The 21,605-nt window shown below is 46.9% G+C and overlaps 1 protein-coding gene across 2 annotated transcripts in view; it reads left to right on the top strand.

Moving 5' to 3' along the window:
- The first annotated feature begins 2,323 nt into the window (after positions 1-2,323).
- The window catches only part of EFR3A (EFR3 homolog A), a 98,499-nt gene continuing 79,217 nt past the window's right edge, over positions 2,324-21,605 (top strand). Inside the window, exons 1-4 of one of the 2 annotated variants that reach the window (XM_054985562.1) lie at positions 2,324-2,351; positions 12,763-12,839; positions 16,315-16,442; positions 21,444-21,594. In XM_054985562.1, coding sequence (XP_054841537.1) covers positions 2,339-2,351; positions 12,763-12,839; positions 16,315-16,442; positions 21,444-21,594 — 369 coding nt within the window. In that variant the 5' untranslated portion in view covers positions 2,324-2,338. Of the gene's footprint in view, positions 2,352-12,762; positions 12,840-16,314; positions 16,443-21,443; positions 21,595-21,605 lie in introns of those variants that run through there. The other variant, XM_054985563.1, reaches the window with a different exon arrangement.

The raw sequence follows: 21,605 nt of genomic DNA on the forward strand, positions 1-21,605 counted from the left end.
TAACATTTCGTAGAGATACTACTGCTACTGCTAGTACTATTAGTAGTAGTGGTAGTAGTAGTAATACTAGTTCACTGAACTCTTAAGCAATTAATCAAGCTTGCTAGCCCTGCCCCTGAGTTATTATGAACTGGCATGATATTTAAAGGAGAAGAATCTTGGCCTAAGGCTTTGCACTCTGGCCTTGCGGAGTGGCCTTCATGTGTGACCTCCAAGAGTTAGGGCTTGATTGTTCGCTCTGTTAGAACAGCTGGTTTGGACTTGTAGGGCTAGGTCCAGTGATTACCTTCCACTAAGATGAATCCAATGAAACTTTCCCATCCAAGTCTTCCTTAAAGGTTTTTGAACATCAGAGAAAGCTTTTCTGTGTCAGAAAAATCCATTCTCCATTGGAGAAAGGCTTTCTTGTCGAAGGAAAACTGTCATCGGATCTCAGTTAGCAGAAGGAAGTCATGGGCTCCAACCCAAATCTTTGAGGTTCAGTAGTCTGTTGGGTGGCTGTCTCGTTTCTCAAGGTGGACCATGGATTGCTTCTCTACAGTTGGTCCCGGGATAACAGTGAGGGATGCAGGGAGGGTTAGGTGATTGATCAAAATCTCCTGTATGTTGGAGTCACTGCCGAAGTTGTCAAGGGCCTGGAGCTCAACTCTTGGCCTATATAACATGAGATACTTCCTATAGCTGCAGTGCATCTGCAGAATGAGTGCTATTTCAGTTCAATTTTTGTGTACTTACAAAAGCTGAAAAGGTTGCTCTTTTCAACTGCCTGGTCTCCTAATTTAGCTTTAGATCTAAAAGTCAAACCGATTCCTTCTTAACAAGAGCGTAATTGGCTTTAAGAGCTAAGAATAATCTTACTGGTCTCGTTCCTCACCCCTCCGAGCTTACTTCATGCAACCTACCATCAGCTTCTGATTGTTAATGATAATACTTATTGTGGAAAGAACCCACTTCTCAATTCCGAGGCTCTTTGAAGAGTTAGCAATTAGCAGAACATTAATTCCATGTGTAATCTTAAGCAAATTTGTGTCCCGGTGGATCTACCCAAATAAAAGCTGCTTCAGATGGTATAATCAATGTGTGTGTCATGTGGAGGAGACAATAAAGCTGATTTGACCCGTTCTTCCCTATCGCATCTGAAGAACTTTTACATTTCTTCTAGTGGAGTGATGTGCAAGCTGTCCCTGCAAGGAATCAGCTCCCTCCAATCTTTTCCTTGGCCCAGATAGGTCCATGGAACCAAAAGGTAGTGTATAGCCGATAGGGAGCAAAATTGCCCCGAGGATCATATACAAGCAACCACAAATGGGCATAGCCGTTCCCAAGATGTTGACTCATGGTGCAATTTTTTTCTATTTTTTAAACAGGCATCTGTAGGGATGCTGTTCCCTGCTGGGGTGGGGGGGGGTCCCCTGCTCCCACTCTTTCCCCCGTCTCTACTCACCTGGCCAGCAGAGGAGGAAAGGTGGGGGAATGCCACCCCGGGTACGCTCCCAGGGCAGCGAGACAACATCACCTCCGGGCGCGACATCATCGTGCCACCTCCTGCACTTCACAGTAGCCTGATTTCAGCTCCAAATGGGCTGAATCGGGCCCCAATCAGCCCACTCAGAAGCGCAGGTGCGCTATCACGCCCGTGCAATGATCTCACTTCCCAAAAGTGACATTATCGCGTAGCTGTGGGAGCATGCGTGCGCATAATGCATGCACAAGGAGCACCCAAGAACAATGAAGAAGTAAGCACCAAGTCCCCTGCCCTCCTGCTGAGAGGGTCGGGACACTTGGCATCCCTAGGCAGCTGCCAGTCACTCCAATGAAGGTTCAGTAGGTATACTATATATATAGACAGTACCGTAGATATATTTTAGTGAAGACAAAACACAACCATTAATCCTGACACCAATGAGTTTTGCTTTCATGGGCGGGGTCCCAGCATGTTTTGGAAAAGCCCTCCAGGGGGTCTATCTGCTATAGTCCCTACTCCCTCTCCGAAGCACCCTGCTTATTGTAGTAATAGGCATTTCATTCACATATTGATAGTTCTGACATGCTTTCAGTGCATGTTAAGGAAGAGGGCACAAAGATACACTGCACAGACCTATTCTTGCTTCGATCGCTGTGCTTTAGTTGCGGTGGGTTGCAGGGACCCTGCTTCCCCAGCTGTACCCAAAGGTTACAAGAAATGAGCATTGCCCTTGTGGGTTCTGGAATACCAAATTAATTTAACTATTGGTTGAATTATTTCCTGTTGTCTTTATAGATCCGACTTTGCCGCCTGGGTTGCCCGCTGGTCATCACGTTAACTTCATGCGGAGTATTTGCTGCTGGTTTCCAAGTCATGGTCCGGAAAGGTAAACGGCAGGCAGTTTCTGCAGCACACGGCTCAGATAAGGCTTCAGTGTGTAAATATTTATATTTTGTAAGGCTGTTGGGTGGAACCATTGCTAGTTGATTGAGCACCGACCTTCTTCCAATTAACTGATGAACGGTGCGGTCCTAAACAGAGTTACACCCTTCTGAGCTCATTGACTTTGGAGATTTAGGAGGGTGTAACTCTGTTTGGGATTGCAAGGCAAATGTGTTTGCTTTTCTCAGTACAGGTGCCTTTTTGAGATATTGTAAGAATTGTGAGAACTTAAAATTTCAGAAAAAGACGATATCCTACATTAAATATGGGCCGAATCCATGAGTCTGCTCTGCTGTCGGCAGAATATTCCTCAGCCGCAAGGGAACCATCCTCTGGTCGCTCGTGTCACAACAAGGCACGTTGTGCCAGAAGAATGCTCCATCATTAGCCTGGCACAGGATCCCACCCTATATTTTTGTCCTGCTAAAATTGGCTTTCAAAGCCACTCAGTGGGATTCAAAATCCAACATGAATTACAATTGACGCTTGATAAAACGGTTTCCTGGGGAATGGATTCTCAGCAGAGCTGGGTCTAGCTACGATGGAGGGGGTGAAAGCGGGGGGTGGCAGTTATACTGAGTATATAAAAAACAGCCAGTGTTGCTCACAAAAATGAAAATGTTGCCATTCAATGTATTTTATTTATTTATTTATCATTTATAGTCCACCTTTCTCACTGAGACTCAAGGCAGATTGCTTAGTGAGTGATTCCGCACACATTGGATAATGCACTTCCAATCCTCTTTATAGATCATTTGGAACGGATTTTTTTGTGTGTGGAACAAAAAGTCCACCTCAAACGATTGATAAAGTGCATTGAAAGTGCATTATCCAACGTGTGCAGAATCAGCCAGTGTGAAATTAGTACAGTCAATATCGAAGACATTTCCATAAACAATGCCAGAGGGTAAGTAAATGCAAGTTTACAAAGACATAACATTAGCAAAAATCCGATACAGAGTTGAAGAAATGCTGAAACAGAGCATGAGCAATTCTAGGGCTGACATTAGACAACATAGAACTACCCAGTAGGGTCATACTTGAAGCAACAGGTAGTACATAAGAGAACATAATTAAAGCAAAGGATAGACGTAAGGCAACGTAGTGATGGTTCCTATCTCTTTAGGGAAGCATCTCTTTGAGACCACCTCCCTACAGTACAGCCCTCTCATCTGAGTGTGAAGGAGAGTGCTCTCAAGTCATAGCTGAATTATGGCGATCCCTGGTGGGGTTTTCATAGAAAGAGACTAAAGGAGGTGGTTTGCCATTGCCTGCCTTTGCAACCCTCGTCTTCATCGGAGGTCTCCCACAGGGCTGGATCGATGGGGGTGCAGGCGGGGTAGCCTGTCCCTGGCGCCACCAAAGAGAGGGCGTCGGGCATGGCCAGCCCCCCGGCTGGCTGCGCTGCACCTCTGAGCTGGTGAGCAGTGCTTTGGCCCCGCTGCGAGGAGGAAGGAACGGGGAGGGGAGTGGGTGTTGGAATCCAGCCGGACGCACAAGGGAGCTGGAGCAGGAGGCACGCAGTGCTGCCCCTACCGCCTGCCTAGCTGGCAAACCAAGCAACCCCAGTGAGCGAGCAAACAGGCAGGCGAGCGGGCATTGGGTGGCCTCTCCGGGGAGTAAGAGGCGGGACTGGGCCAAGGAAGGGGCAGGACGTGCACTGGCGTTTGGACGGCCCTGCAGAAGCAGAGAAAGGGAAATTCAGCTGTGGAGGAGGGGGGAGGTCTTGGGCTTGCCGGTGCTGTGCTCTCCCATCGGACTCCAACAGCACAAGCCTGGACACATCTGCTTCGAGGGCGCTCACTCCTAGTTACGTGTGCCCCTTAAGCCGTCTAGAGCAAATCACCCTCCCTCTTGTGCAGAGAGCCCTGCAGGACAGGGGGCGCACGGCAAGCTGGATGCCCCGTCAGTGGGGCAGGCAAATGGCACGTGTGGCCTCCCAGCCCTCCGCTCAGCCACCTGCGCTGCTGCTGCCAGCTCCACAGCACACCGTGCACCAGGACAACCAGCTTGCCGCATGGGTGGCACACTTCTGGGCCCCTGCATGATGACGTCACAGAACTGATATCATCACGCAGTGCCAGGAGTGTGCACATGCTATGCGCACATGCGGGGGGGGGGGGCAAATACCAGACTTGGGTTGCCCTGAGTGCTGGCAGCCCTAGATCCACCCCTGGTCTCCTATCCAATTATGAACCAAGGCCAACCCTGCTTAGCTTCTGAGATCCAATGAGATCAAGCTCACCTGGGCTATCCAGGTCAGGGCTTTTATCTGAGTAAAAAGCCCTTTTGGATAATTCAGTTTTGCATCATTTGCAGAAAGCCAGGAGAGAGGGGACTCTCCAGCATCTTTAAATCTTGCCCTCTGAACCCCGTTTGCCCCACCACATGGCATGGTGGCTGCTGTGTTGTACCCAGCTGCGATCCCATGCAAAAGAAAAACATTTAAAATCTTGCACTCAAAGATACCATTCAGCACTTAGAGCTATGTAAGTTTAAAAGCAAGTGTAGACGCTTGGAACCTTTCATGTTTTTGCCTCCGGCAAACCTCAGGACAGAGATACATGCTGTTCCAGACACGGCCTGCTACTATGGATCTTGCTGCAAACAGAGCAATGCAGGAGGTGGTGGAGAACATTAAAAAGAAGCAGGGTAACTGTTGAGATGGAAATATTAGGCCCAGAATGAGGAGGCACAAACTGGTCTTTCTATTAACCTCCCGAGGTGATCCTGGAAGCCTGCGAGGAGGATCTTGATTGGAAAATCGTAGGGTGTTTGGGATACATTCGTTCTATTGAAAGGAATGGGTTGGGGGACACTTTCAAACCATAATGTATATCAGGTTATTCTGAAGGTAGTAGAGGGGATTAGTAGATTGATTCCTTCATGCCTGATCAGCAGATCGATTCCTCCATGGTATCGAGCCTTCTGCATTGAATGAAAATGATTCGAAACGGACTTGATGATGTTGGGCTAACTCTGAGGAAGTCCAGTGGATACAGATTTTAAAATGACATTGTTCCCAACTGGTGCAGCCTGTCTTCCCTTTTGCATTCCCAACGATGTCGGGTGCACATAGGCTTACCAGCTGCCAGGTGGGCCCTGGAGTTCTCCTAGACTCACAGATGCACAATGGAGCCCTGTAGCAGTAGAAAAGAGCAAGAGTCCAGTAGCACCTGTAAGGCTAACAAAATTTGTGGTAGGGTCAGCACCAGATCTCGGGTTGCCTGTGCCCTGGGCAACCCTCGGCCGGCCACCTCGCGCGTGCGCACTCCCTGTAGGGTGGAACGGAGGCAGCGTGCAGGGCTGGGAAGCCGCCCGCACCATTCGCCTCCCCGCAAGCGAATGGCGCAGGCGGCCTCACAGCCCCCCACGCTGCCTTTCGCCTGCCCCGCAGGACAGGGGGCGGCCGGCTTGCCGCACACCCCCTGCCCTGCAGGGCAGGCAAAAGGCAGCGTGGCCACCCGCGCCATTCGCCTGCCCTGCAGGACGGGGTGCGCAGCAAGCCGGCCGCCCCCTGTCCTGCGGGGCAGGTGAAAGGCAGCGTGGGGGGCTGCGAGGCTGCCCGTGCTGCTGCCTGCGCCCTCTGGCAGCTGGCAGCTGCTCCCAGCGCCCCCTCCCTGGTGGCGCCAGGGGCAGACTGCCCCCTGCCCCCCCTCGATCCGGCCCTGGGTAGGGTATGAGCTTTCGTGAGCCACAGCTCACATCTTCAGATATTTTCAGGTATCTAAACAAGTGAAAGCTGATATCCTTCCACAAATTTGTTAGTCTTCTGGGTGCTACTAGACTCTTGCTCTTTTCTGCTGCTACAGACAGATCAACATGGCTAACCATCTTGATCTATCCAAACGGAGCCCTGTGATCGCCCCTTTCCTGCACCGCCAGCCCTTCTTTCCTATGCCCTTTCCCACTGAGTTTTAGAGTATCAAACTAAGACTGGATATACCAAGTCTCCTCTCTGCCCCAAATCTCATTGGGTGAACTTGGGCCAAACATGCTCTTAGCTTCACTGAACTTCAGTAGGGGTGCCAGTTCTCATGCTTTGACAGGAGACCTCCTAGCCCTCCCCACTCTATTGCTTACCTGTGCCTCAAAGGTCAGTAGGGGGAAATAATAACAACAACAACATTGAATTTATATACTGTCCTTCAGGACAACTTATTGCCCACTCAGAGCGGTTTACAAAGTATACTATTATTATCCCCGCAACAAAACACCCTGTGAGGTGGGTGGGGCTGAGAGAGCTCCAGAGAGCTGTGACTGACCCAAGGTCACCCAGCTGGCTTCAAGCGGAGGAGTGGGGAATCAAACCCGGCTCTCCAGATTAGAGTCCCGCGCTCTTAACCACTACACCAAACTGGCTCTCAGGCGCTGGCAGACGTGCCAGCGACATCACTTCCAGTGAAAAAAACAGTAGTGACGTCATGGCATCGGGGGTGGAGGTGTTCTAGAATTTGCCAAAAAACCCCTCTATGATTTAAACATAGAGTTTGGGTGAATCCTAGATCATCACCCCCAACATCATGATATCACTTCAGGTTTTTCACTGGAAGTGACATCGCATACCAGTGCACCATTGGAACATTGTCCCTGCTCCCCAAATCCTCCAAGGGGAACATAGTGGCGGCTTAGTGGTCCTACCTCACAGGGTTGCTCTATTTGTAAAACTGGGAGGAGAAGAGCCGTATATGCTTGGGGGGAATAAAAATATGACAGTTCCTTAGGATAGCCCCATGGTTAAAACATCCCAGCTATAGATGAAAAAAGAACTGCACATGAACTCCTCGCCTTGGGCAGTCTGATTCAAATGCTTTTAAAAGCTCTGTTAGGATGTTTTTGTAAAGCATTTTCAGCCTTGGAAGTTGTGACGGACTCAGCTTCAGAGGCTGAGATTTCCAGTCAGTGAGCTATGATTGACATGTTTCCTTCCCCCTCCCCATGTGGCTAGCCTGAAATGGCAGTTGGGGGTGGAAGGTTGGGGAAGCTGGCAGTTGGAGTTGGAGGGAAAACAAGAGAGGGAAAGGGAGTTGGAGCCTGGCTTTGGACCAGAGAGGGTCAGCCAGAGAATCCTCTGTGAGAGGAAATAATGTTTGTGAAACACTGTTCGTCCTTGGACTAAAGTGGGGGAAACCAGCACTAACTCCTACTTAGACTCAAGAGATCTGGGGATTATAGAGGGCCAAGGAAGTGGGTAGAGAGGAGTCTCCCCTTCAGTGCCAGGAACAGGGTTATAGCTCATAACTATAACGCCTGCCCAGTATCTAGGAAGGGTTTGTCTCAGAGGAGCACCCTTAAGTCTGGAGAGGAGGGAAAGTCATGCTGTGTTTGAGTATATAAAGTGTAACCTCTGTGAAGCAGTGTCAACCTCCGAAAGAAGCCAGCAAGCTAGTGTTATACCAAATGTTTTGTGCCTCACCTTAGTTAAGTTCCTGTATGAAAACCTTTCTGTTACGTCAGTTCAAACATCTGCCTACCTGCCCTCTGACTTTACCTACTTTAAATAAACCTTCTGTTACCTTTTGAACCTCCCCAAGCCTCGTGTACCAGTTTCTGCTAAAGGGAAGCGCAAACCCCTGATCTGTCCCCTACTAAAACTTGGCTGGGTAACCATTTTTAATAATCCTTAAGGGTGGGACAAGAAGGAAAGTTGAAGCTTAACATCAACCATGCTAACCAGAGGCTTCCCAGCCCAGTATACAGCTTCATAGGCTTAAAGAGGAGAAGTTTTACCTCAGGGTAGGGGAAGGTCAGCCTAAGCCTGAGTTGGACGTGGGTTTGTGGCAGAAGTATATCATAGAATCTAGAGTTGAAAGGGGCCTTACAGGCTATCTAGTCTAATCCCCTGCCCAATGCAGGAACAGCCGAAAACATATAACTGAGAATGTTTTCTAAGTGGATTTTCTCTTATGCAATACATATGCCTCTCCCCATATTTTCCTTTTGGGTAAAAAATAATATCTCGGAAAGGATAAAATGGTTCCCCTGCAAAACAGGAATTCAGGATTCACAGCGTAAGGTTGCACTGTCAGTCTCCCAGACAGCTGGGTGGATTTTTTTTTAAAGAAGCATCTTTTTGCAATTAAAAACATCTTCATCCTCAATCAAAACCGTTGCTCTCTAAATGTATAAAACATTTCCAGTTGAGTGGATCATTTGGTCAAAGTGAAATGATGTTCTGATTACTGAAAATGATAAAAATAAATTAGCTTTTAAAAAGAAATTCCTGCAGCCGTTTAAGGGTGTGGGGAGGGAGCTTTTCACCTGTGAAATCTTTGCCTTTTTATGATGCAGAACGAGGGCTATTTTTTAACATTGAAGCATTTAGTCCTTATGTTTATGCCTCTGCTCTGACGCTTGCTGAACCTCCCGCGCTGGTGGACATTTCCAGACCCGTTACGTTCTTCTGCTTGAGCCAGTAACCTTGGCACCACCTTGCCTAGAGCTCTGGCAGTTTTAATTAAAGCCATCATATATCGCTTGTGAAATTTTATCATTGTATAAACTGGCAAAAACGGTAAGTTGCAATCTTAGCATGAATCCTTTTAATCATCAGCTTGATCTAAAGTTAGCTGCTCTTCCTTCCTATCTTGAATGAGAAAATTTCAGTAAGCAATCCAGTCCTGTGGGTGCCTTTTTGATTTTCTCCCAACCACCTCAAAGCTGTTTGTCTGTGAACAGCTTCCATCCAGGGATCGATTGTGTGGCTTTTTGCTCAAAGGCTCAGCACACACTAAACCAGTTTAGTGTAGTGGTTAAGAACGGTGAGACTCTAATCTGGAGAACTGGGTTTGATTCCCCTCCACTTGAAGCCAGCTGGGTAACCTTGGGTCAGTCACAGCTCTCTCAGAGCTCTCTCAGTCCCACCCACCTCACAGGGTGATTGTTGTGAGGATAATAATGACGCTCTTTGTAAACCGCTCTGAGTGGGCGTTAAGTTGTTCTGAAGGACGGTATATAAATCAAATGTTGCCATTGTCATTTCTTTCAAGGGGGTCAAAGTTGAGATTTAAGCTCAGAACACATCTGCAAAGATTGCATGGTAGCATTAATTTAATTTAATTTATTATATTTATGTTCTGCCCTCCCCGCTTTCGCAGGCTCAGGGCGGATAACAAATACAAACACCATTAAAAACATTTAAAAACATTAAATAATACATTTAAAAACATTTAAAAACATTAAATATTACAGTTCATGCTGCATAGTGGTTCATACATGCCTCTGTGTTTGCATAGGGGCGATGGTTTAACCCCCCCTTCATGGGGGGGGGCACTGCCCGGCGTCAGCCATATGCCTGGCGGAATAGCTCTGTCTTAAAGGCCCGGCGAAATGCAAGCAGTTCTTGCCGGGCCCTTGTTTCGCAAGACAGAGCATACCACCAGGTTGGGGCCAGGACCGAAAAGGCCCTGGCCTTGGTCGACGCCAGGCAGGCCTCCCTAGGGCCAGGGACCCTTAAAAGATGTTTTCTACCAGAGCGGAGAGTCCTCCGGGGCTCATATGGTGAGAGATGGTCCCTCAGATACATCGGTCCCAGTCCGCGTAGGGCTTTGTAGGTTAACACCAAAACCTTGAACCTGATTCGGTACTCCACTGGCAGCCAATGCAGCTGGTGTAGCACCGGTGTAATATGCTCCCACACCGGTGCTCCAGCAATGACCCGCACTGCTGCATTCTGTACCAGCTGTAACCGCCGGATCAGGCCCATGGGAAGCCCAGCGTAGAGCGCGTTACAGTAATCCAACCTAGAGGTGACCATTGCTTGGACCACTGTAGTCAAGTCACGGGGAGACAAATAAGGGGCAAGCTGCCTGGCCTGCTGAAGATAATAAAAGGAAGACCTGGCAACTGCAGTGATCTGGTCCTCCATCTTCAGGGAGGAATCCAGAATCACCCCCAGGCTCCTAACTCTCACGGCCAGTGTAAGTACTGCCCCATCAAGTGTAGGAAGCCGGGGTCCCAAAGCCATCTCCCCACGACCCACATACAGGACCTCCGTCTTCGTGGGATTCAATTTCAGCCGACTTTGTCTCAACCAACCAGCCACAGCCTCAAAAGCATGCGCAGGGCTGTCCCATGTTCTCTTCACAACAACCCTGAGAGGTAGGTTAGACTGAGAGAGGCAGTTCGGCCCAAAGGTATTCAGGGCTGATCAGGGATTTAAGTAAGCCCAGGTAGAAGTCCAACATGGTGCATTAAATTGACCCTCCAACCCCAGTCTGCCATGGGCTATGAAACTTGGATTTTGTAAAGTCCTGGGGTTGTAAGGTTAAGAGATTGGAACATGCGAGTCCTGAATAAATGTAAAATGGGCATTATATCAAAGCTAAGCTACAAGTGACGCCAGACACATATTTTCTAATGTGTCAGGGATGCAATTTTACCTAGGAACTGTAGTTGAAAACGATGTTACGTCCCTAGCGCTGGGAGGCAGGGGAGGTGGAAGAGCTTTTCAAAGACAGCCATGTTGGATCACTGGGGAAGAGGTATTAGCTATCACCTACAAAGCTCTTCATGACCTTGGTCCACCATATCTGTGGAACCGTCTCTCTCCTTATATTCCATCATGGCAGCTTCACACATCTGAACAGGGCCTTCTGCAGGTGCCACCCCTCACATGAGAAAAATCAACAGCTGTGCGGACTTGGGCGTGCTTTGTGGTAGCCCCCACTTCATGAAATGGTCTACCTGATGAGGTTAGGAAATCTCCCACACTTCTGGCCTTTTGCAAGCAATGCAAAACTGAATTATTCAATAGGCCCTTTTACTCAGATAGGAGGGCTGTACTGTAAGGAAGTGTGTTAGAAGAAGGGACTGGTGACGTCTCGTCCTCAGGTCTTCAGGATGGCCAGCAGAGAAAAAGAAAGGCAACAACCATAGAGTCAGTTAGATAGATAGGCTTTTATTCGTCTCCTTCCTGCCTGGGGAACTTCCTTCCTTCCCTTCTCTCCCCTTCCTCTCTCTCGCTTCTTCCTTGCATACACCAGGAGAGGCAACATGGTGTCTCCTCCTGAGAGAAATGAAGCAGATGGCCTACTTATCATCTAATGCCATCCTAGCCAGTTAGATCAGTTACTAGTTCTTTCTCTCCACTAAACGTATGTAAATATATTTCCTTAGACAAATAAACAGTTGTTGGTTCTCGAACTTGGATGAGAGGCTTTCTGCGTGCAGTTTGGTTAGTTAACGTGCCTTAACTAAATCTAGGGTTGCCAGCCTCCAGGTAGTGGCTGGAGATCTGGAATTACAACTCGTCTCCAGGCCACAGAGATCAGCTCACCTGGAGAAAATGGCCACTTTGCAGGGTGGACTCTATGGAATTATGCCATGCCAAGGTCCTTTCCCTCCCCAAACCCCACTTTCTCCAGGTTTCTCCAGGTTTCACCCTCCAGATCTCCAGGAATTTCCCACCTTGGAGCTGGCAACCCTAACTAAATCCAATAATGTGGTCTCAAGAGATCCGTTAGTAAAGGGATATGGAGGGAAAACAGACTTTTCTACTCTTGCTGCAAACATTGAGGGATTACCAATTTCTATAATTATAATCCTACTGGGTAGTTCCAAGGTTTAATATGTTAGTTATGTAATTGCTTATGCTCTGTTTCAACAGTTTTCAGCTCTGTATTGGATTTCTGCGAGGTTTAAAATTTTTTTTTCAAATTTCCATGTATATACCCATTACATGTTTATTGAAATGTCTTGATATTGACTGTACTGACTCACACGGTGTAATCCAACTTGAATCTCAGCAAGGAAGGCGGACTATAAGTGACGTAAATAAATAAAAATTCACACACACACCTGTCCTTCTGCTTAATTTCTATATGCTGAACTGGTATTAGAAGCAAAGGAGCTAGGCCAGGAAAGAAAAGTGACATCCATAAATCACTCCGTATCCATTTAATTAATAAGTGGCAATTCACTGCTAGAGGATGTAATGATGGCCACAAACATAGCTTTAAAAGGGGGATTAGACACGTTCATAGAGGTCTGTCAGTGGAAACTAGCCATGGCAACTAAAGGGAGCCTCCGCTTTCAGAGGTAGTAAACTGAATACCAGTGCCAGGAGACAACACTGGGAGGGCCTTGATCTCTATGCCCTGTTGCTGGATCACCAGAGTAACTATGTGAGACAGGAGAGAAGATGCTGTGTGAGACAGGATGCTGGAATAAATGGACCGCTGGTCCGATCCAGAAGGGCTTTTCTTGTGTTCTTGAGTGATTAACATACCTTTTGTTGTCCAGGCGGGATTCTTCTTGCTAGTGCATCCCACCTTCTTTTGCAGTCTCATTTGGTTCTTTCTGTTTCTCTTTCTAATTGTTCCTCTGCCTTCTGGATCTCCCTCCCCCACCCCCAGGAGTTTGCTGCTGTTGTGCCGCTTTACGTCCTCGCTTCAAACGTCTGGTGGATAACATCTTCCCCGAAGACCCCAAAGTAAGCGATGTCATTCACAACCTAAATGGGCCTGAACCGTTCATAATCTTCGGGGCTGCTCAAGCAAAGGAGGAAAGACAGAGTTTTGTAGATTGTAGACATTAAGTGAAAGGTCCGGCAGGACTTGCTATCCTTCCGCCGGGCCTGCAAGATAGAGTTGTTCCGCCAGGCACATGGCTGAGGCTGGGCCTCCGCCGGCCTGAAAAAAGGGATGTATAAAATCTTAACCCTCCCTGTGAAGGCTGTCCACCATCCTGTTTTAAATCTGTATTAATACACTGTTGTTTTAATGTTTTAATGTAGATGAATTTTTATTGTATTTTAATATGTTGTTATCTGCCCTGAGCCCGCCCGCAGGGAGGGCGGAATAGAAATTTGAAATAAATAAAATAAGTGACAGTTACAGAGGTAAATACGGTGTAGTGGTTGGAGTATTGGTCTAGGAACAATCTGGGTTCGAATCCCCACTCAGGCATGGAAGCTTGCGTGAGTCACACCCTCTCAGCTTAACCTATCTCCCAGATGTATTGTGAGGATGAAATGGAGGACTGGAGAAATGATGTATGCTTCTCCCATGGAAGAAGGATAGGGATACAGCTGGACAGCGGTAGCCACTTTGATATAGGGCCAAACTACAAGTGATGAATGACACTTGAATGGCAAGTGGATCGAGTGAAGGGCAAGTGAACAGGGAGGAATATACTTGCCATTCAAGTGTCATTCGTCACTTGTAGTTTGGCCCTGAGTGAGGCGTTTCACTCTTCCCACAGTCCTGTTGCCTTGTTGACTCCTCTTGTAGAAATACTGGGTTTACAGTTCCCACTGTCTGCAGTCGGTTGTCTCTGTTTCTTCTTGGAGGGGGAGTATTTTCATTAGCTTGCCTAAACATTGTTCTTCAATTGATGGGTTTTCATAGTGCAGGCAGAACTCTTCTGTTTATTGTTCTGTTTTAATGTCACCAAAAGCTCGACGTAATGTAAATACTTCTAAGAGGAAAGTGACCGATCCAAAGTCACCAAGTGATAGGGAACCTAGGTCCCCTGCCTGGCGGGAGGGAGAGGTGAGGGAACAAGCCTCCCGGATGTACTCCCAGGGTGGTGCAACAACATTACTTCCGGGAGTGATGCCATCGCGCAGCTCCAGGAGTGCTCCCATGCTTCACTACAAGCCAGTTTGAGCCCTGTTTGGGGCCCAAATTGGCCTGCTGTGAAGCCTGGAAATGCTCCTGGCCCCATGTGATGACATCACTTCCCAGAAGTGACATCATCGCATGAACATGTCTAAAAAAATGAGTGCCAATTCTGCCCCCCTCCCGCCAGGAGGATAAGGGGAACTGGCAACCCTACCAAGTGAACTTCACAGTTAAACAAAAATTGGAACCCCTCTAGCCATGATCAGATGACCTCTCTATGCACTGACTCACCACATTTTGACTCCCTGCATACTGACTTCAGTTTTCCTAGAAGTGACATCACATCATCACTGATGCCCCCCCATGTCCTTGCCCCCCCGCCTTGTCTCCCACTGTTGACCCAGCCAGACCTGGCAACCTTAGGCCTCAGGTCCCGAGGTTTTTACAATTTGATGAGGAGCAAAATCCATCCAAAATCTCAGATGTTGTGAATTATTATCCTTTTGACTATCTGTGATGACTAATGGTTCAGCAGCCTTCCTTTACTTTCACATTTGGCCCTACAGAGTATTGCCGTTTCAATTAATTTTTTCCTCATCTTCCGAAACAGTCCTTCAGTTTTTTTTTTAAAAAAAATTCATTAGAGGTATATGTTATCAGCCACACCAATTTGCATCTCCTGCATTGGCCCAGATTGATTTTGCCCTGCGGGAATCTGAAAATGTTCCTTCTAATGAATACTTAAGTTACTATGCAGAAGTAATGCTCTACAAAATGTGTGCACTAGATGCAGGGCTCATTTCAAGGGGGAACGCACAGGAACGCAGTTCCAGTGGTTCCCTGAAGAGGTCACCTGTCAGGTGGCCCCGCCCACCTGACTCTTGGCCATTTGGGCCCATTTTGGCCTGGATTGGGGCCAAAACGGCCCAGATCGGGCCTCTGACGTGTGGTGGATCACACTCCCACTCAGCAGCAGCCCGATCCTGACCATTTTGGGCCCCTTTTCAGCCATTTTCAGCCCCTTTTTGCCATTTTGGGCCCAATTTCAGCCCTGAATGGCCAGGATTGAGTCCAAAACAGCCAGGATAGGTGATGTCAGGGGGTGTGACTTATGCAAATCAGTTATGCTAATGACACACTTCTAGTGATAGCGAGGGGCATGACATATGCTAATGAGTTATGCTAACGAGTTACGCTAATGAGTTCCTCCAGTTCTTTTTCTACGAAGTGACCCCTGACTAGATGTATGCCTACAATACAACTCTTGTAAAAATAAATTCATTCTCCATCAGAAATGCCAGATGTCCATGCGTTGGATCTCAGGAGTATAGAATAGGGAGGGAAGAAATGTAAGAGAATTAGGACCTTACACTTGCAGATAATTCTATTTATTTCGGTATTTATATCCCCCTTGTCTTCATGACCGGAATCCAAAGCAGATTACAATGTTGTTCTCCTATCCTCCTAGTCATCCTGTGAAATAGAATGGAAATACATGTTGCAAATTTCCTGGGAATGCTTAAGTGCAGGATTGTATGTATGGTCCTCAATTCATGTGCAGGCTGTTCTTGCTCGGTGCATGTGCATGCCACTTTCACGGGAGCTTCCTTTGTGTGATTGCATCTTCAAGTGTGTCCGGAGGGCAGAGTGCCAATTCAGCTCTGTTTTTGCTGTGAGAACAAGTACTGTAGGCTCCTTTGACTTGCCAATTTGCATTTCTTCAAGGTGTGAGAAAGTGTCAAGATCTGCATTTCAATGAATGGAGGTGGGGGAAACTGAGATACTTTTAGCAGTTGAGGAGGAACTGATATCAAACACATGAATGTACTCACGTGGAGCAAACTGAAGTGTGAATGTGCAAGTGAGTGCATGGAAAGTTGGAGGGGGGGACACGTGAAATGAGGTTCACTTGAGCATCCCTAGGTACTTTGTAATGTGTATTTCCACTCCTAAGTTAGTCTGAATGAGTGACTGTCCCAAGTCACCCAGCGGTCTTCCATAGCAGAGTGGGGATTCAAACCTGGGTCTCCCAGATCCTAGTCCACAGCTCTGCCATTTTAGCTCAGTGCCCTTACCCCTGTTGCCCCCCCCACCAGCATTTTCCAGCCTTTTACAGGCCAGTCACAAGCGCTTCATTTAAGAAATCTGAAGTCCTAAATCCCAATGCCGAGCTGAGTAACAATACTGTCTTTGATGGACCAAGCGCTGTGATGCATTATTAGGCAGCTTCGTACATTGTCATTGAATCTGCTGCTGTTGCTTAATGAATAGTTGCAACAGAAGTGTTGGAGTGCTTACTGTTGATTAAAAAGAAACTTAATGATTGACTTTTTTCATGATTAGGATGGGCTTGTTAAAGCTGATATGGAGAAGCTGACATTCTACGCGGTTTCTGCCCCCGAGAAGCTCGATCGGATTGGGGCTTACTTAGCAGAGCGACTGAGCCGAGATGTGGTCAGGCACCGTTACGGGTAAGGCTGCTTCTTTGATGCCATCTTGCCAACAGTGTTGTAATCTATTTGGCACAGGGTTAGAGCCTTGGGTATTTCGTCATGAAAAGATATTCACATCTTAAGGCTTGGATCCTTCAAAGTTTTCCTGCGGGTGCAGGGAATTCCACCTGTGAAACATGACCTTCTCTAGGGTTGCCAGCTCTGGGTTGGGATATTCCTTGAAATTTCATGAGTGGAGCCAGGGAAGGGTGTGGTTTGGGAGGGGAGGGACCTCAGCTGGGTGTGATGCCATAGAGTCCGCCTACTAATGCAGCCATTTTCTTCAGTGGAACTGATTTCTGTCACCTAGAGATCAGGGAGATCTCCAGCCACCACCTGAAGGCAGGCTGGGAACCCTACCTTCTCACATCCGGCCTGGTGGAAACCCCAAATGCCCCAAATTAATTGGCATTTGGGGGGCAGTTAATTGCCATTGGGGGGCAAATTAATTGCTATTTGGGGGGGGGCATTTGGGGCTGCTGCAGGAAGGGGTAGAAGAGAAAATCACACTTTGCTGGTGGAAAACTTTGCACCTGGCAGAAAAACTGCTGTGAATCCAAACCTTGGCACTCACAGGAAAAATTCCAGCAGATCCCAGCATTATCTTTTAGTGACCCAAGTGAAGAGACGTAGCCACCAAATTCTAGACGGATATATTCAGAATTGCCAGATTCGTTGGCCTATCCTGTATACAGCCGTAGACCAAGCAGTGGCCTGGAGCAAGAGCATTTTCAGCGCTGCGCCCCTCCTGATTTGTTCTTCTTTGGAGTACCTTATTTTTTTATTACATTTGTACATTTTATTACATTTGTACCCCAGTTTATGACTTGGATTCATGATTTTATACCTGGAGCTAAGTTGATACCTTTGCACCATTAGGTTTTGTAACTCTGTATTTATTCAAACCCTAGCTCAGCAAATCTAATTTGTTTCCTCTTAGCTGAGGGATGCTTTACAAGTAGCTGCAACACATTTAACATCAAGAAACAGAACGATGCTGCAGCCCTGGGTAGACCAACATTAAGTAGCATTAGAGTAGGTGAATGTCTTAAGGTTGGAACCCCCCATGGTTGGTTACCTGTAAATCCATCAGTAGCTCTTTATCAGGTGCCCATGAAAACTAGAACGACAAGAGAGGGAGAAAAATATATATTGTCGAAGGCTTTTACGGCCAGAGAACAATGGTTGTTGTGGATTTTCCAGGCTGTATAGCCGTGGTCTTGGCATTGTAGTTCCTGACGTTTCGCCAGCAGCTGTGGCTGGCATCTTCAGAGGTGTAGCACCAAAAGACAGAGATTTCTCAGTGTCACAGTGTGGAAAAGATGTTGGCAGGTCATTTATATCTACTCTGGAGGGGTGGGGTTGATCTGAGTCATCCTGTAAGCGTTTCCCAGGGTGTGGAATGCTAATGGAGGGAGGCTTCACTGTATCCTGACGAGGTTCTTTTGCATATGGATAGGTGCTTAATGTTCTAATCTTCTCTGCAGGGCTATTGTCGGGTATAGAGTGTTTTGTTAGCCTGGTGTTTTTCAGGGCTGGAAACCATGCTCTATTCATTCTTAAAGTCTCTTCTTTCCATATGCAAAAGAACCTCGTCAGGATACAGTGTAGCCTCCCTCCATTAGCATTCCACACCCTGGGAAACGCTTACAGGATGACTCAGCTCAACCCCACCCCTCCTGAGTAAATATAAATGACCTGCCAACATCTTTTCCACACTGTGACACTGAGAGATCTCTGTCTTTTGGTGCTACACCTCTGAAGATGCCAGCCACAGCTGCTGGCGAAACGTCAGGAACTACAATGCCAAGATCACGACTATATAGCCCAGAAAATCCACAACAACCAGGGAGAAAAAGAATTCTCTCCATCTGCTTTGTGCATCCTATACGTAAACCTCCTCTCTCTCCCCTCAGTTGTCCTCTTACAACACTAAAAAGCCCTTAACACCTGGAGCTTTCCTGTATAGGGAACATGCTCCAAACCCTTTATCATTTCCATTGCTACCTTCCATACTTTTTCAATCTGTGCGATATTCTTTTTTGAGGTAATAAAACCAAATCTGTATGCAGGATCCTAAATGCATCATCACAGATGTCTGGTAATGAGAGGCAGTTGGGTGTAGTGGTTAAGAGCAGCAGGACTCTAATCTGGAGAACCAAGTTTGATTCCCCACTCCTCCGCTTGAAGCCAGCTGGGTGACCTTGTGTCAGTCACAGTTCTCTCCGAGCTCTCTCAGCCCTCCCTACCTCACAGGGAGAGGAAGGGAAGGTGATTGTATGCCGCTCCAAGACTCCTTCGGGAACTGAAGGACAAGGTATAAAACCAACTCTTCTCCTTCTTCTTCCCCTCCTTCTTCTCCTTCTCACTGCGTTGCATTGAGTTAGGTTGGGGCCCAATAAATTTCAAATTATTTGCAGTAGAATCAATAAGTCTAAACTTTTTTATTTACTAACTCGTCCAATTGATTGCAACGGGAATTAAATGTGATTATCTTTAATTGTATCTTGGTAATTATAGTTAGTCATTTCCTCCTAATTCTTTATTTTAAAAAAATCTCTGTGGGCGTTGCCCTTTGTGTACCTTCTGCACATAAAGTTTGGATTGGTTTATGGCCTGATCCGTTCTGTGCATTTTTAGACGGAGGCAGCTCTCAGTGAGTTCTGTGAAGAAATGTTCCAGTCAGAATTTATGATATCGCAGCAATAAAATGAGTTTTTCTTTACAAATTAGTTCATATGCCTATGAGTATTATAATCAGGAGTGCTTCTTGTTGTGTTATTGTAATAAATAATAGTATTATAATCAGGAATGCTTTAACGAACTGACAGACTTCGGAGTTCTGACCAAGTCATTATAGATCTGTTGACGGTTTAAAGCGCAATTTAACCGACGGCTGGTAAGCAATTCGTTTCGCAAGAATTGCGCGATTTCTGCCCATCTGGAAACGGTCCTGTTATCTCGAACCTTCTTTATGGCTGATCCTATATGATTTACCTCAGGAAAATAAAATACCAGTGAATGGATATGTAAATTTAGTGTGGAGGAGAACCAGAAACTGGGTATGAAATCTATTGTACCACGTTAGTTGTGGCTTAAAAACTGCTTTGGGATGTGTTGTTCAGATGTGTAACCAAATGGTACATCCAGTTATGAGCACGGGAGTGGAAAGACAGCTTCTGCATTTGGCCGCATACTTTACTGTGCATCAAAATGCCCATTGCTGACAAAATGGTAGAAAAACTAGATGACATCTGTGCTCTGATGTGCATTCCATTGGACAGCCAAAATAACTCCCCAAAAGCAAAGATACCCAATACGCTTTGTGGAGTTTCTGTGGATTTCTGAATCCAAGGAACAGAAAAGTCAAAACTTCCATGGACCTGAAGGGACAGTTTTTCATGTACCTAACGGCAACTTTTTGGAGTACATGCTACGAAACTGTTCTGTCATGGTTGGGAGAACCAGAAGCCCATTTCCACAGTAACAGAATCATGCCCGTCTGCCAAATCAGGACGCTGACTAGATATAGGTGCAGAATCTCAGAGAGGTCCAAAGCTGACATCTTGTTCCAACAGAGATGATGAGGCATGTTCACAAAGATGCAAGAACATCTCATATTCCCAGGCCAAGGAGTGCCTTGGAAAGAGCTCCTACTTGCCTTTGAAGGCTCTCGCTTCTCCCTAGCTGGTCATCTGCCTTTAAGAGAGAATTGGGCTCAGTGGTTGTGACTTCTTCAGAAGTCGGAGGGACAACTTTGAGGCAGTTCTGACTGAGCTCCTGGTGGACTACTGGCTCTTTAGGGTCGGTGTGACAGACAGGAGGCTGTCCTGCCCCTGAAAGGAAACAGCCACTCATCTGTTTCAAACTGAGCTCATGGGAGTGTTGCTGCAGCCCATCCAATGACCTTTTGGAGGTGGGGGGATGTCAGTAGAGGGGGAAAAAGAAACACGGGGAAAAGAGGACTTTGTTCTGCTTGAGGAGAGAGCAGACAAGAGAGTTGGGCACTGCTTCAGAAAAGGGGCAGACAATTTCGTGTGTAACCCTGCCTGATAAAGTCTATCTGCATGAGACATCTTACATTAGAACTTTCAAGTATAGAGAGATGCAATGTTAGCCAGGAAGCAGAGTTTAAAAAGATAGACCCAAAGGCTCTGTCAATTTCACCTCTCTACAGAGCTGCCAAAGATCACTCCTCAGAGGGTTTGTTAATTTCCTCTTTGGGGAGGTGAAATTGACAGAGCATTAGGGGAGGTGAAGAGGAAATTAACAAACCCTCTGAGGAGTGATCTTTGCTGGCTCTGTAGAGAGGTGAAATTGACAGTGCCTTTGTGCTGTCTTTTTAAACTTTGCTTCCCGGCTAGCATTGTGTCTCCCGTCCCTACACTTGAACGTTCTCGTGTAAGATATCTTGTGTAGAGAGACTCATGGTGTGGCAGAGCGGTTTAACTCCACCTCTGGGAGAGGATAGAGTTGTGAGGCCTGTCTGTGGTGGCGAGCAGACTGGGTAATTTCAAACTTTTGGGGAGAATTCACCACGTGGCCTGTACCTGAATAAATCTTTTTTATTAATCCTCCTGCTTCAATGCTGTCTGCACTCTTCATACTACTCAGTACAGAACTTGCCTCACAGCAGCGACCCAAAACCTTTATACTTGCTACCCTAAGAACGTCTTGTAACTAAAGAGAAGGTTTATAGGTCAAAACCAACCAACAACTTGAATTCAAAAGAGGCAGTATGTTCCCTTCACAGTTTCAAAGAAAGAAAAGGCCTGTCAGAGTTGGAAGTGTTGCTTGCCTCCCAGATTGCTCTTCTGGGAACAAAGTTGTTGGTTTGGTGGCCTTTAATATCTTCCATGTCCTCATTAGTAACACAGGCTGCATAAAGGTCTAGATTGGGCAACTTGGTCCGAGTCTGTCTGGCTCACTAAGCGGGGACAGAACAATGACTTCCGTGTTCTTGATGGTCCATTTGCTCAGGTATGTTCTAATCGCTATGGAGGCCCTGGACCAGCTTTTGATGGCTTGCCATTCCCAAAGCATTAAACCCTTTGTCGAAAGTTTCCTTCATATGGTGGCTAAACTGCTGGAGTCAGGGGAACCGAAGCTGCAAGTTCTGGGAACCAACTCAGTAAGTAAACT

The sequence above is a fragment of the Eublepharis macularius genome, chromosome 7 (genome assembly GCF_028583425.1).
Source record: "Eublepharis macularius isolate TG4126 chromosome 7, MPM_Emac_v1.0, whole genome shotgun sequence".
NCBI classification, from domain to species: Eukaryota; Metazoa; Chordata; class Lepidosauria; order Squamata; family Eublepharidae; genus Eublepharis; species Eublepharis macularius.